A 14,087-nucleotide genomic window follows, 5' to 3' on the forward strand; every position below is an offset into this window, starting at 1 on the left:
TGAGTTTTAAGGTTAGTATTAATATACTCAACATTTTTTTTTTTTTAACACATGTCAGGTTGGTCTCTTTTTCTTTGTCATGCTCATACTTTTACGTATATATCTTTAATTATTAGTATGTATAAAGGAGATTCCTATACTAAACTATAGACAAAAAAAAAATTAAAAAAAGATGGTTATTTCATTCAGTTGTAATTTAATCTTTTATCAATAAACAAAATAAATTTATATACCTATTATACTCAAAGTGAAAGAATCGTATCAAAGTAATTTATTTATTTTCTTAAAGCAGGTTCATTTAATAATATCAAATAGAGGATTTTTAAATATAGGTGCATTATTCTCTTCGTTTTTCTTAATTAAAAAAATTTATGATAAAGGAAAAGGTTGCTCTAGTATGGAGTTAGAATATATCCTCATGTTTAAGTGGTGGTGGAGATTTGCTAAGGAAGAGTGCCCATTGTAGAAAAAGGTTGTTTGTTCCTGTAATAATCTGAAACCGGATGAGTTACTCTCCACTCAGGTGTTACCTATCAGAGGAGGCCCTTAGAAGGATATATGCCAGATGCAGATAACAGATCCACTTTTAAGAGAAAAGATGATTACAGGTCTTTCCATGGAGGTTGGTGATGGTCGTCAGACTCGATTTTGGGAGGATGTTTGGCTACAGTCTGGTGCCTTGAAAGATCGGTTCCCCCGTCTCTTCTCTGTTTCAAACCAGTGTGGTTCTTTTATTGGGAGTGTGGGTTCTGGGATGGGCTGGAATGGGTTTGGAACTTCCTATGGAGGCGAGAGCTCTTCCAGTGGGAGTTGGGGCTCCTGGGTCAGTTGCACGAGACTTTGCGACCTGTGAGGATAGTAAATACTAGGGAGGATAGAGTGGTGTGGAAATATGATAAACTTGGTATTTTTTTCGACTAACTCCTTTGTGCAGGTGCTACAAGAGGGAATGCTTGGGGAGGATATTACCAGTTACAGCTTCACTAACTCCATCTGGAAAGGTCTAGTTCCACCAAAAGTAGAGCTCTTCACCTGGTTTGTTTTGATAGGCAGGGTGAACACGAAGGAAAGGCTAAGTAGGATTGGGATTCTCAACCAGGATGATACGCGGTGTGTCTTATGCAACAGGGATGTTGAGCAGGTCCATCACTTGTTCCTTGGATGCGTTTATGCCTGGAAGGTGTGGAATGCTTGGTTATCTGTGTTTGGCCGACTATGGTTTCTTCCGGAATTAATGAAGGACCACTTCCTAAGTTGGACGGAAGAGCCGCGTAGAAAGGAGGAACGAAAGCAGCGATTGAGATGTTTCTGTGCGATCATCTGGAACATTTGGATGGAACGGAATAGGAGGATATTTCAGAATGAAAGCAAAGGTGTCGAAGAAATCATCAATATGACCTTCCTTAGCAATGAAGAGTGGAAAGGTGTGCGCTCTTTGTGTTGTTGATGGCTATGCCGGAGATGACATAGAGAGTTTTTAAGTTGTATTGTTCTAGGTGTTGATCGTTTTTTTTTTCTTTAAATTTGTTCCACTCTATTGTGTTGAGCTACTTTATTTAAAAAAAAATAAGTAAATAAATAAAATTATAGCATCCTATATTTAATTTGACTTCATGCAATATATCTAGTGGGAGTTGATTTATCTAATTGTGTTTTTTCTCACACATCATAACAAATTATCAACAACAACGTCAGTTCGATTTTTCAAGTTAATTGCATTGCTGATCAATTTACTAATATATACAATTCTTATTATTATCATCAATGAGCGAGAATTAGAGAACTAGTAATTGAATGAGGTGTAATGTCTAGCTGAACCTTATAAGGAAGCCATCGTGATCAAGGTGTTGGATAAGTATTATGGCTACACGGCTCTCATGCATAAGCTTCGGATAGTATGGCGCATCAAAGGAGGATTTGATTTGTTGGATGTGGGATTTGGATATTTTTTGGTTAAATTTGATATTGCTGGAGATCGTGAGAAAGTCATTCTTGGTGGCCCGTGGTTGATAGACGGTCACTATGTTGCAGTAAAACCATGGGATGTGGATTTTAGGCCATGCGAAAAATCCTTTGGATCAACGCTGGTATGGATTCGAGTCTCGGGACTTCCAATTTGGTGCTACCAGGAACAAGCAATGCTGCGAATTGCTTCTGCAATTGGGACTCCGGTGAAAGTAGATTTGGCTACTAAGCTCGCAGAAAGAGGAAAATATGCCCGAGCTTGTGTTCAAATTAATCTTGAGTTGCCTGTAATCAAACATATTATAGTGGAGGGTGTGACTTATGAAGTGGAGTACGAGAGTTTACAGTTGATTTGTGCTACTTGTGCACGGTATGGGCATGATAAATCGTTAGGCAAAGATGGCGATGAAGTTACAACTTTCGCATGTGGAGCTTCTTTCACCTTGGGAGGAGTTTAAGAGTAGTCTTAAACGGGACTGTCCCTCTATTTAAGCAGTTCCTTGTTTTGTTTCTTTTGTTTTTCTTTGTTTAATTTATTTCAGTCACAAAAAAAAAAATGAAATGGACTTTTCCCTTAAAATTAGGAAAATGTTAATAACTGAATTTGTTGGGAATAAAAAGCGAGTGTATATTGGTGGGGCGAAAACAACAAAAAATTGGTGGGGCGAAAACAACAAAAAACTGAAAGGAATCATTTTGTGCGTGTTGATGAATGATGGAAAATGGGAAAAAAAGATTAGGCACAAAGTAGTGAATTTTGAATTGAATATTCATCACCCTCTTTTGTTTCTCGTCAGCCGCTCGCATCAGCATCAAACCACGTCAATGGATTAGTTGATTACTATTTACTACTCACTCTAATTAACATAAAAGTAATAACAGTAGCTCCATTAATAATAAAGTTAACGGGTGATTTTGGGTTCCAAATTCCCATTTAATCATAATTAGTAGTAAATCATCATTTCATTTCTCAGTTTCCAAAGCTCTGAATTCTGAAACGCCAGAATGGGTCACGGAGACTCCAAACTGTCGTCTTCTTCCGTAACGGAAAAGAAAGCCTCCCGTCGAGCTCGCTTCAAGCAGCGTCTTCACATCGGCCACTATATTCGCCACCGCACCGCTAACTCTAACGGTAACGCTAACGGCAACGGCAACGGCAACGGCAAAGGATCTTCTTCCTCACAGAAACTCATCTCCGCCGACAACTTCGCCGGAATCGCCCTCTTTACCTTACTCCGCGTAATCTCTCTCTCTCTCTCTCTCTCTCTCTCTCTCTCTCTGTAATTCAGCTGAAATTTACAGTTATTGTGGTTGTGTAGGCGGAGATGCAGTTCAAGGACAAATGGATTGCATGCCTTTCACTCGGAGAACAGACATTCCGTACTAAGACCTCCGACAAGTAATCAACTAATATTCATATTCTTTTCACTATCGTAACTCTTTGAAGAAGATGTTCTTTCTACTTTCTGCCTTTGTTTTAGGAATTAAAAAAAATGTAGTCCGTTTATGTATTCATTCTGTGTTTTTTTCCATGATGGTGCAGTACAGACAAGCCTGTTTGGAATTCTGTGAGTACTCTTCAACTGTTATTCTTCTTTTTAATTTCCTTTTGAGTTGGTGCTACCATGCTGTGTATATGTGCTTTCATGTTTATGCGCCTCATGTAACTAAGAAGTACTTTAGGAACTTACGTTACTGTGTTGGAGATTAATGCTACTTATGTAAGTATCTACAACCATGCTTTAAAAGTTCAGGCATTATGGGTGACCACAAAAAAGGTGGACATGCTTTGCTTTCATTCATCATTCCTTTTACTATAGGAACTTGAGTTTAGTTTGCTGTGATATTAGTTTATTCAATTACTTTTACTATAGGGCAGTGTTTCTTCTCTGAGACTGATATTCTCTTTCCCAGGAAAAGAAACTTCTTTTGGAACAGAATGGACCACATGTTGCAAGAATCTCAGTTTACGAGGTATGCTATAAGAACCGTTTTAGTTTTCTTTATTTAATTATGCTTTACATCTGGGATGCCTTTCTGCTTCATTTCAAGAGAAGAAGTGTTTGTCAATCTCTATGTGCTAGAAGGAAATTAAGTTTAAATACTGCATCTAACTTTAATTTTTTTTTCTCATGCAGACCAATAAATTGTCCAGCAATACTCTTGTTGGATACTGTGAGATTGATCTGCTTGAATTTCTGACCCAGGTGAGGAAACTTGATTTATTTTCATATATAATTTTTTTAATTGTGTGTAGTTGGATCTATTCATTTACCAGCTACTTTATGTGCTCTTTAGGGTATACGCACAAGTTATGCTGAAAAGGGAGGAAAAGGCATCAAGGGGAAAAGAAGTGTAATGGGAGGGTTTAGATAGTTTTATCTTATTCCCCAAGGAAAAAAGATTTGGGGGAAATTATAAAATCAGGGTATTTGTTTTAGGATGGGTGGGGGTTGAGAGATTAATAATACCCTTTAAATGGCTTTCCCTTTGAAACAACAAAACTTTTGGATAGGGGTGAGGGTTAAAACCCTATAAACCTCTCTTACTTCCCTTCTCATTCTAGATCAAACTCATGAACACACCCTTAAGCATTATCCATTTTCTAAACTTTGATGCCGATGACTTGGCAATGCAGGATTCTGATTCTGACACTGAGATCATCAACCTTTTAGATCCATCAGTTCCAGGAAAAGTGGTTGGCAGCATTTCTATTTCATGTTCTATAGAGGTATATGACGTAAATGTGTATACTGTTGTTAATTTAAGTATGACAAAGATTTCTAACAATTATGAATAAAACCTAACAGGACCCAATTGAGACGGAGAAAGGTTTTGTAAGACGCATCTTATCTATAGTGGTAAGTTTGATATTTCCTTTGCATTCTGATAACCTGTGTCTAGTGTGGGCCTGAATAACTGACATATGAGGTTATCAGAAGTAGTAGTTAATCATCCTATTGCTACATGAGAGTGCTGATTTCATACAACATTGTACCAATTGCTAGTAGATATTAATGTGACTATTCCAGTTTCTTCTTGGTGATTCCTTTTCTCTGTTTGAGGCTCTATAAAACTGAAAGGAACTCCATATAAGTTGAACATATATATGATAGAATAATCTTTGAATTATATACGTCATAGAAAGTGCAATATGTAATTCACAATTGTTTTGATAATTTAAATATAATTATCTCATTTAGTATTATCAACCTGAGACATTATGCTGTTGGCAGGACTTCAATGAAGATGGGATGCTTTCACTGTCTGAATTTTCTGATCTAATCGATGCTTTTGGCAATCAATTAGCAACCAGCAAGGTACAGGCCTACACCTATTTTTTTTTCTCAATAATTTTGAGCTTGCTGAATTATCTTTCATTTGCTTGTATACCCAAATTTGGATTTGGAGTATGATTTTCTTATCTTCTCTTGGGATTAACTAACGAAAGTTTAAACTTTGAACCTTGAATTCAAACAATTGAAATTTGCTTTCATGGTTATATCCAAGCCTAAGCTGATCCCGCATAGTGAGATAAGGCTTTGTTATTGTGTTGTTGGCTATACCCAAGCCCAATTCTTCATCATAGAAGGTCTGAACCTCACGGTTCAAATAATAAATCTTGAACCAATACAATTTCTAGTTTTGTATATATTTGTTTCATTGCTTCACCGGTACAATTTCTTTCTCAACAGAAAGAGGAGTTGTTCAAAGCAGCTGACAAGAATGGAGATGGTGTTGTTAGCATGGATGAATTGGCTGCCCTTCTTACATTTCAACAAGAAAAGTAATGACTAATCTTGATGCAAAGAGAGTAAAAGCTTTGGTTTTTTAAACCTATTGTCGTCTTCAGCTATCATATGTTGTGTTAAATATTTCCAGCTTTTCATTTGTATTGCTGATGATGTATTATTTTTGAATGATTTAATTAACCACTCAATCTAAACTATTAGTTCAGTCTAAAAAAATCGTCAACAATGAATGCACTTGGATTAGGAACTTGTTTTTCAAACTGTTGTCCAATTACTTTTGTTTGATTTTTATTAACTTAACTAGCTGCTGGTATTTGCAGGGAACCACTGTTGAATTGCTGTCCTGTTTGTGGTGAGGTTCTTAATATTTCCGACCAGTTGAACAGCATGATTCACTTAACACTCTGTTTTGACGAAGGGACTGGAAATCAGGTGATGACTGGAGGATTCTTGACTGATAAGCAAGCTTCATATGGGTAATCTTCTACATTGCTACTAGTTTAGACTTTGAGAGACAGGATACCAGAGCATGATCATTATTGACCTAATGGATTACATATCAATTTTTTTAGTGTGACATAAAAGGAATCTGGCTATGCATTTATGATTGTTAATCAATAAAATAAGAAACGAGCTCGTCAATCAAATAAGAAACTTCACTTATTATTTATTTATTTAGGTGGTTCTTCAAACTGAGTGAATGGGCCCATTTCTCATCCTATGATGTTGGTATTCGATCTGGATCTAGTGCTTCCCATATCCTGGTATGCCATTTTCTATCCCTTTTTGTCTCTTTATTTTAACAATCTAATGAGATTTATATGATACATCATAGATTCATGTATGTTTTATAGTTATACCAGGATGTGCGGAACCTCTTGGAAAATCCGTTCTCCACATTTCTAATGTCTGAGTTAGCCACATAACTATAATAATTTGAAGAAAGGCTTCCATGCTCATTTGCTAGATACATCAATCGTTGCATCCTTCTCACTCTTTTATCAAGCATCAATTTTTGTCATGCATGCCAATTTTTTCAAATGCATGAGAATTTGAATAGTATTGACTCAATAACGTCATTCAAGTAGAGAATCATGAATGTTTCTAAGAGAATTTGATATTAAAAAAAAAATTTACTGGGATTTTAGTCTTAAATTGTATCTGTTCTCCCTTTAAAATTCTTATTTATTTATCTTATTTTTGGTATCAGGTATATGATCGGAAGTCTCAAAGGCTTGTTGAAGAAATAATTGACAAAAAAATTGTTTTGTCTATGAGAGCTATTTATCAGTCAAAAGTAGGCCTTGGCTTAATGGATGTAGGTATGAGATAACCTCAAACCTTTTAGTTCAAAAGAATTTCTTTATTTATGTAACTTGGATCAAGATCCTGTAAAGTGAGGAAGTTGGTAAAGTAGTAAAGTGAGGAGTTAATCACTTTTAAATTAAGATAGTGGGGCACACATTTCTTGGAAGTTTCAAATTCAATGGTGATTAACCCCTCACTTTATCACTTTACCAACTTCCTCACTTTAGAGGATATAAATTCACGTGACTTAACCAGTCATTGCGCATTGTTTTGGGCCTTAAAGCTTATATCTTCCGAAGTGTTGTTGTTAGTAGAACGTATTATGATTTTGATGGTTGAAAGTCATCATACAGATATGGATCTTGTAGATACTTCTTTTCCTCTTTTGTGTTTGTTTTTTTGTCATTGACATTTAAGTTGATTTTGTGCCAAATACCAATAGATTAGGAGTAATAAAAAGTATCAGAGTTTTTTACAATTAGAAGTATTCTGCATACTTCTAGCACCATGGGTCACGTTATATCAGATCTGCTTTATGTATTGGGTTTTCTTAATATTGTATTCTCCATTGGTGGACATCTTACGCGCAGGGGTTAAGGAGCTCTTGCAAAGCATTTCCGAAAAGCAGGGAGCACGAATGGATTCACCTGAATCCGCTGCTGATATACCCAAGTTTGTTGAATCTTATAAGGTTGGAAATTGCTTCTTTTATGAAACAATTTGATGTTGGCATGTCATAGGAAAATGTATGTCTGTAGTTATATGGTGTCCCTTGATTGGGAGTTTCAATGAAATTTTCTCTTTATTGAGGTGCCCCCTTGTTTCACTTTAGTTCTAGTTACAGTTTTACTTTAGTTCTTTATGTTCTTAACTTGTGTGTCTATAATTAACCCTTAATATAAAATGTGACTATTATTGTAGGGTCAAATCAATTTGGCTGAAGTCAAGTATCCACTGGAACACTTTAAGGTGGGCTAAAACTTCTGAAAGAGTTTTAATTCATTTGTTATTGATGCAAAGTTGCTCCTGAACTTCTCTTGAGCCTGTTAGTTGTTAATGAGATTTCTGTAAGTTAATAGGACAAAATTTGGGTAGAAAGGGGACCTGAAATATAAAAAGGCCCATATGATATCTATTATCTGCTAGTAGAATATATATCTCTATTGATCCTGCTAGAACTTGCTCCTAGAACTGAAAAAAATCTCTCTCCATTGAACTGGGTACTAAAGGTTTGGTTGTATACAAGCAGTTGGAAGATTACCATTTTTTTTTCTTTTTTCTGAGCAGACATTCAATGAGTTTTTCATTAGAGAGTTAAAGCCCGGTTCAAGACCAATTTCCTCTCCAGAATGTGATAACATTGCTGTATGTGCTGCTGATTGCCGTCTAATGGCATTTAAAACAGTTGATGACAGTTCAAGATTTTGGATTAAGGTACTTCGTTTGTTACTTCTCTTGTTTATCGAAGGTTCCTGGTCTCGAATCAACACTTCTTTTATGTAGATATTCACATTGAAAATCTGCCAACAGATTTTTTTTAGGCATATTAATTAGTCAATTCTGAAATAAAACATATGAAACCATTTGGTTTTTACACATTATCAAGTGATGCATGATGAATACACTTTTCAGGTAACTATTAGTATATCTACTACCATTTCTTTATGACATTCTATATTTCAACTTCCCCCTTAATTTTGAAGAGTTTATGTTCCTTGAAAATTGGAATATATTCTATCGTTTAATTCTTTCAACTTAAATTGTGTATATTTATGGTTCTTGATTGTTCCTTTTAGGGTCGAAAGTTTTCAGTTCAAGGTCTTTTGGGGAAAGAAATGTGTTCCAATGCTTTTGTTGATGGAACTTTGGTAATATTCCGTTTGGCACCACAGGTATTTGTTGCTTTCTTTGTGTCTTATTTCTTTCAAATTCACTTTAATTTTGCAAGTAATTTGATTGCAAATTTTTATTTGAATGCTTCTTTATTGCAGGATTATCACCGTTTCCATGTTCCAGTATCAGGAACTATTGAGCAATTTGTTGACATCCCTGGATGCTTATATACGGTATGAGAAGATGACCTAAGGAGAATCATTTTTTACATTTATGTTTTCTACTTTTCTTGGTGCTGATTGTCATTAGTGTTTTTTTTTAGGTCAATCCAATTGCTGTAAATAGCAAGTACTGTAATGTATTCACGGAGAATAAGCGAGTTGTTTCAATAATTTCTACTGTAGATTTTGGAAAGGTTTGTCATCCCTATCAATTTTAATTTACAAATGCCTGAGTTCATAACTAGGTCCTGCTCAAAATTCTGCCACGTGAATTTATTGGAGAATATTACTTTGTGGATAACAAGTCCAATTTGTTATTTCACCATTGGCTGGATTGCAAAAATGTAAAGGCTTACATTTCTTACCTTGAACAATTTATAAATAGCCATCATCCTAGGATTGAAACTACATGTTTTTTTGTAACAAAGTTATCCCATAGCTGCGCGCCTGATATTTAGTGTTTTTTTTTTAACCTGGGAGTAATATATGATTTGGATTCAGGTGGCATTTGTTGCAATAGGAGCTACTATGGTCGGCAGCATTACTTTTACAAGGAAAAAGGGTGATTATGTCAAGAAGGGAGATGAGGTTTGCAAGTTACAGTTTATTACTGATCTCCCAATTTTTCTGTTGCTTGAGAAATGATAAATTAGATTTTTGACTGTTGTGTCAAAAACTTTTTTTATTTGAAATTTCACTTGCATCTATTAAATGGTCCTTGAATATTGTGGATATTACACATAACATGATGAGTGGGATTTTGAATTAATAGGATTGTTACACTTAACATTTAGAAGCTATATAAACACTGATGTTGTTTTTGCTTCTAATCAACATTTATTTGCTTAATATACAGTTTGGATATTTCTCCTTTGGTGGAAGCACTGTAATTTGTGTTTTCGAAAAGGTTGGTATTACAATCGGTTATACTTCTTATGTTCTTTTTGTTCTGGATATTGTCTTAGCTTGAAGATTTTAATTATATGAATACATGCAAATTATGCATGGGGTGAGGTCCATTTTGTTTTGATTTGTGCTCTGCAGAACTCAATAGCAATTGATGAAGATCTTCTAGCAAATAGCAGCAGATCACTAGAAACCTTGGTTTGTGTGGGGATGAGATTGGGCATCTCTACGAAATCGTCTTGAAATCTGGTTGACCAACTTGGAATTTTCAATTTGTGTACCATTCTCTTCTAACCAATAACCATGTCATTGCTATTTTGTAAAGCACAGACGTATTTCAACCTCTTTCAGCCGTAACTCTAGCTAATTTTATCTGTATAATAAAATATAGGTTTAGCTAAGCGTGATACAAAATCATTGCTTGCAGTTTCAGCTTAGTAAAGCAAATGAACATCGAACAACCAATAATGTATAAAGAATTTTACACGTGTTTCTCTCGCGCAATTCAAGAATCTATTGTTTCACTTCAACAATTGAATGATTTATAAACCGATCACTGGTGGTATCGACTGGCAGTTAACCTGTATCATTGTCTTTCCAATGTTTGGTTTCGCGAATTGGAAAGAGAGATGAATGGAAAGAAGATAAGAGGTATCTTTTGAGTTTAAAATAAAGAGAAATTTTTTGGGGCTAATAATTTTTAGTATTTTTTGCTATTATTTGGTTAGTATAAATATTAAATTTTTTTAACAAATAAATTTTATTAATTTATGTGTGTAAATTTTGAAAAAATATGAGTGCAAACTGTATTGATTTATGTGTAAAATTCTGATAAATATAAATGTAAATTGTATTTTTTGTGTATAAGATGTTTGTAAATATGAGTGCAAATTCTTATTGATGAAGTGTTGGCAAAAAATGATAATATTTATTGATTATGTAGTATTTGTTCTAAAATAAATAAGGAGGGATTTTAAGTTTTAAATGTTTAATGTATTTATACTATTTTAGTTTTTACTAGAATATTAGGACTAAAGATATAAATGGTAATATAATAGGTTACCATATTTCTTTCACTTTCTATTTTTTGTTAGTCTTAGTTCCTTGATTTGATTCTGGATTAGTTTAGCTGGATTTTGATTTTCTGTTAGTGAATTTTAGGAAATGGTTAACTGTATACATGATCCATTGTTGTTGTTGTTCTTCTGTATCTGGTTGTTGTTGTTTCATTGTTGTTGCTTCTGCTTCTGTTCTTTAGCTTCTGGTTCAGCTTTAGCTTCTGGTTCTGCTTCTGCTTCTGGTTGATTTTGGAGAAGAAGGGGGAAGGGTATTTTCGTCTGAACGACGATTTTAAAACTAAGTTAAATCTTAGCGACGATTTTGTAAGTAAAAAAAGGTTTAGGACAAAAAAAAATTTTAACCCCTACCTTAGAGACCAAAATCGTACTTAACCCTTTTTATATATATACAAGTGTAATAACCCGTGCCATGCACGTGATAAAACTGAAATTATAATTTTAAATTATTCTATTAAAATTAATTTGAATTGTAATAATTTAATTAATAAATAAATAATATGATGTGCATTGTTTGTGTTTTTTTAAATATAGTATTAAATGTATTAACTCGAATATAGCTATTAAGTGTATAAAAATTATGTTTAAATTATGAATTCTCTAAATGAAATTATCCCGTTTAAAATATTTAAATTATGATTTCAATCATAAATTACAATTATGATTTAAAATTTTTTTTTGATATAATATTACATTTTTTTCATTTTACTATTAATATGTTGATATTGTAAGTCTAAATTACAGTATTTTACTTAATCTTGACTGAAAAAGAAAATAGTTACGTGTTTCTATCATTTAATTTATTTAATACACAATGTGCTAACACTAACGATATTTAAAAAAATATATATTGATAAAAATAGATATAATATAATTACAAATATAACATAAATAAATAAAATATATAAATAAATGCGAAACCAATATGTTTACCAATGTCTTTGTTAAATTTTATAAATTAGAGAATAAATTATGTATTTGGTTGCTTGGTGATCACATAGATGATCAAGTAATTGGATTGTAAAATGATCTCATAGTGTACATCTTATTTTTTTCTCATTTTTGAATGAAAGTGAGAATTAAGGGAGTAAGTAGTAATATATAAAGAAAAAAAAATTTGCACCACAACACATAATTATAACTTAAAGAAATATTCATATTAAAATTTTACATACTGCAAATCATGAAGATCAATCACAATATACTGGTCATTTCTCTCTATTTTCGACCATGATATGAGTTTTTCTTTTCTAGTCAAGAATCTAATAACATCTAATTGAACAAAAAAATGAATTAAAAGTACCAAATTAAGGACAAATGAGTGAATAATATAAGAAATTATAACTTCGAACGTGTATAAAATAAAAAGAATTTACTGATTTATTTTATATTAAACGATAAATCTAACAATAGTATATTAATAAAAGGATATACCTTTAAAAAAAGTCCCAATACAATTTCAAATATTTTCATAAATAAACTGTTAAAATTTTTGTTATCGATAAAATGATGCTATTATACAATTTTTTGGCAAAATTTAAAATCAAAAGGAAAATAATTTTGTGTGGGTTAATATAAATTAATTACGTACCAAATAAGTAGAATTGTTCATTTGTTTGTTTTAATATATCAGCATGAGCAAGCAAATTAAAATGATTATCCAGAATTTTACGATCATCGACCAAATGTACTATACTTGACTCCATCTTAAAAGATATTTTGCACGTGTGTACAGTTAGAAGATATATTCCACTTGATTTCTCGATCTCAAAATTTAAGAAGACATAGACTTTCCTTTCTACCAATTTATTCTCAAATATTTTTGTCAAATAATTCTTAATTGAACAATGAATTTTATCGTGTTGCAAAACAAATTAAATATAAAAACTATTAGTATTTACAAAGCTATTAAAAAGAATTGTCTTTGACTTGTGAAATGGTGTACTTATAAAATTAACTTAAAATATGAACTACAAATATTTATAAGAATTTAATTTTGATGCACTGTAAAGTAGTTTTACACGTGTATCCAATTACGTAATGATACATCAATAAAAATAAATACATTTCACATTGACCGCGTGAATGGTCATCCAAAAGAATGGATGTGATTACACGACTATGTAAAACGCTTTACACTGTCAGTGCATCAAAATTAAACTCTATTTATAAATTGAACTTAGCATTACTTGAAAAAATTTAGTAAATGAATCAATGAATCTTATCATCTATTAGAATTATTTCTATGTAAACCGTCTTACTCTTATCAAACTTGAATGGAACTTTTTATAGCCTTATAATTCTTGTTTTTATTTTTCATACTTTCTCTTCGTATAATCTATTATAGGTGACACTATTAATAGGATCGTAGTCAATAATCATTAGGTATGAAAAAAAATAGAATAAAGACTATGTGAAAATTATAAATTTTTTAAATAATAAACATAAAAAAAAATTTACTACTTATTATATATACTGATAATATGTCAATAATTTTAAAAATTTACTAATAATACTAATAGTTTAAAGATAATTTTACTATAGTTATAATAAATTTAGTTATTACTCTAAATAAATAAAATAAATAATATATTTAAAAACTAAAGAAAAAAATATTAGCGGTAATCATATTTAGAATGTTTCCATGTTTTTTTCATTTTTTGTTTTACTTGCTATTCTTTCACTGCAATGTTAGATCAAAGAAATTCTAAATTTGAAATATAATAATAAATATGTCATGTAATGAAAAAATAACAAAATATAGTTAACTAATTAATCTTATATCCATATAATATTATTATTATTATTATTATATACTGATTAGAACTATATTGGCATATATCAATTCTATGAAGTCGAAACTATTATTATTATTGCATAATAGGTTATTAGTCACCTGAATTATTATTATGAAGTCACGTTAATTATGCTTGAAATTGATATAATTGCTATAATTGCCATATATTCTCAATCACATCGATTATATCAATTTAATTATATTAATTATATTAAAATTATTAGTCAAT

At 32.1% G+C, this 14,087-nt stretch overlaps 1 protein-coding gene across 4 annotated transcripts; it reads left to right on the top strand.

The window, feature by feature from the left end:
• LOC107622955 (phosphatidylserine decarboxylase proenzyme 2) lies at window positions 2,695–10,509 on the top strand. Of its 4 annotated transcripts, XM_021112937.1 has the most exons (23): window positions 2,695–2,836; window positions 2,940–3,204; window positions 3,285–3,364; window positions 3,509–3,533; window positions 3,880–3,939; window positions 4,104–4,172; window positions 4,264–4,320; window positions 4,604–4,696; window positions 4,776–4,826; window positions 5,202–5,285; window positions 5,661–5,752; window positions 6,038–6,193; window positions 6,397–6,481; window positions 6,928–7,039; window positions 7,616–7,716; window positions 7,947–7,994; window positions 8,313–8,459; window positions 8,822–8,917; window positions 9,017–9,091; window positions 9,181–9,273; window positions 9,581–9,667; window positions 9,936–9,986; window positions 10,124–10,509. In XM_021112937.1, exons 2-23 carry the CDS (start codon window positions 2,971–2,973, stop codon window positions 10,226–10,228), a joined length of 2,001 nt encoding a protein of 666 aa, XP_020968596.1. In that variant the 5' UTR covers window positions 2,695–2,836; window positions 2,940–2,970; the 3' UTR covers window positions 10,229–10,509. The 4 variants fall into 4 exon arrangements, with proteins under 4 accessions (XP_020968596.1, XP_016180523.1, XP_016180524.1 ...); XM_016325037.2 differs by lacking the exon at window positions 2,695–2,836 and having other exon boundaries at window positions 2,863–3,204; XM_016325038.2 differs by lacking the exons at window positions 2,695–2,836; window positions 4,264–4,320 and having other exon boundaries at window positions 2,864–3,204.

Source organism: Arachis ipaensis, chromosome B10, assembly GCF_000816755.2.
Source record: "Arachis ipaensis cultivar K30076 chromosome B10, Araip1.1, whole genome shotgun sequence".
NCBI lineage: Eukaryota > Viridiplantae > Streptophyta > Magnoliopsida > Fabales > Fabaceae > Arachis > Arachis ipaensis.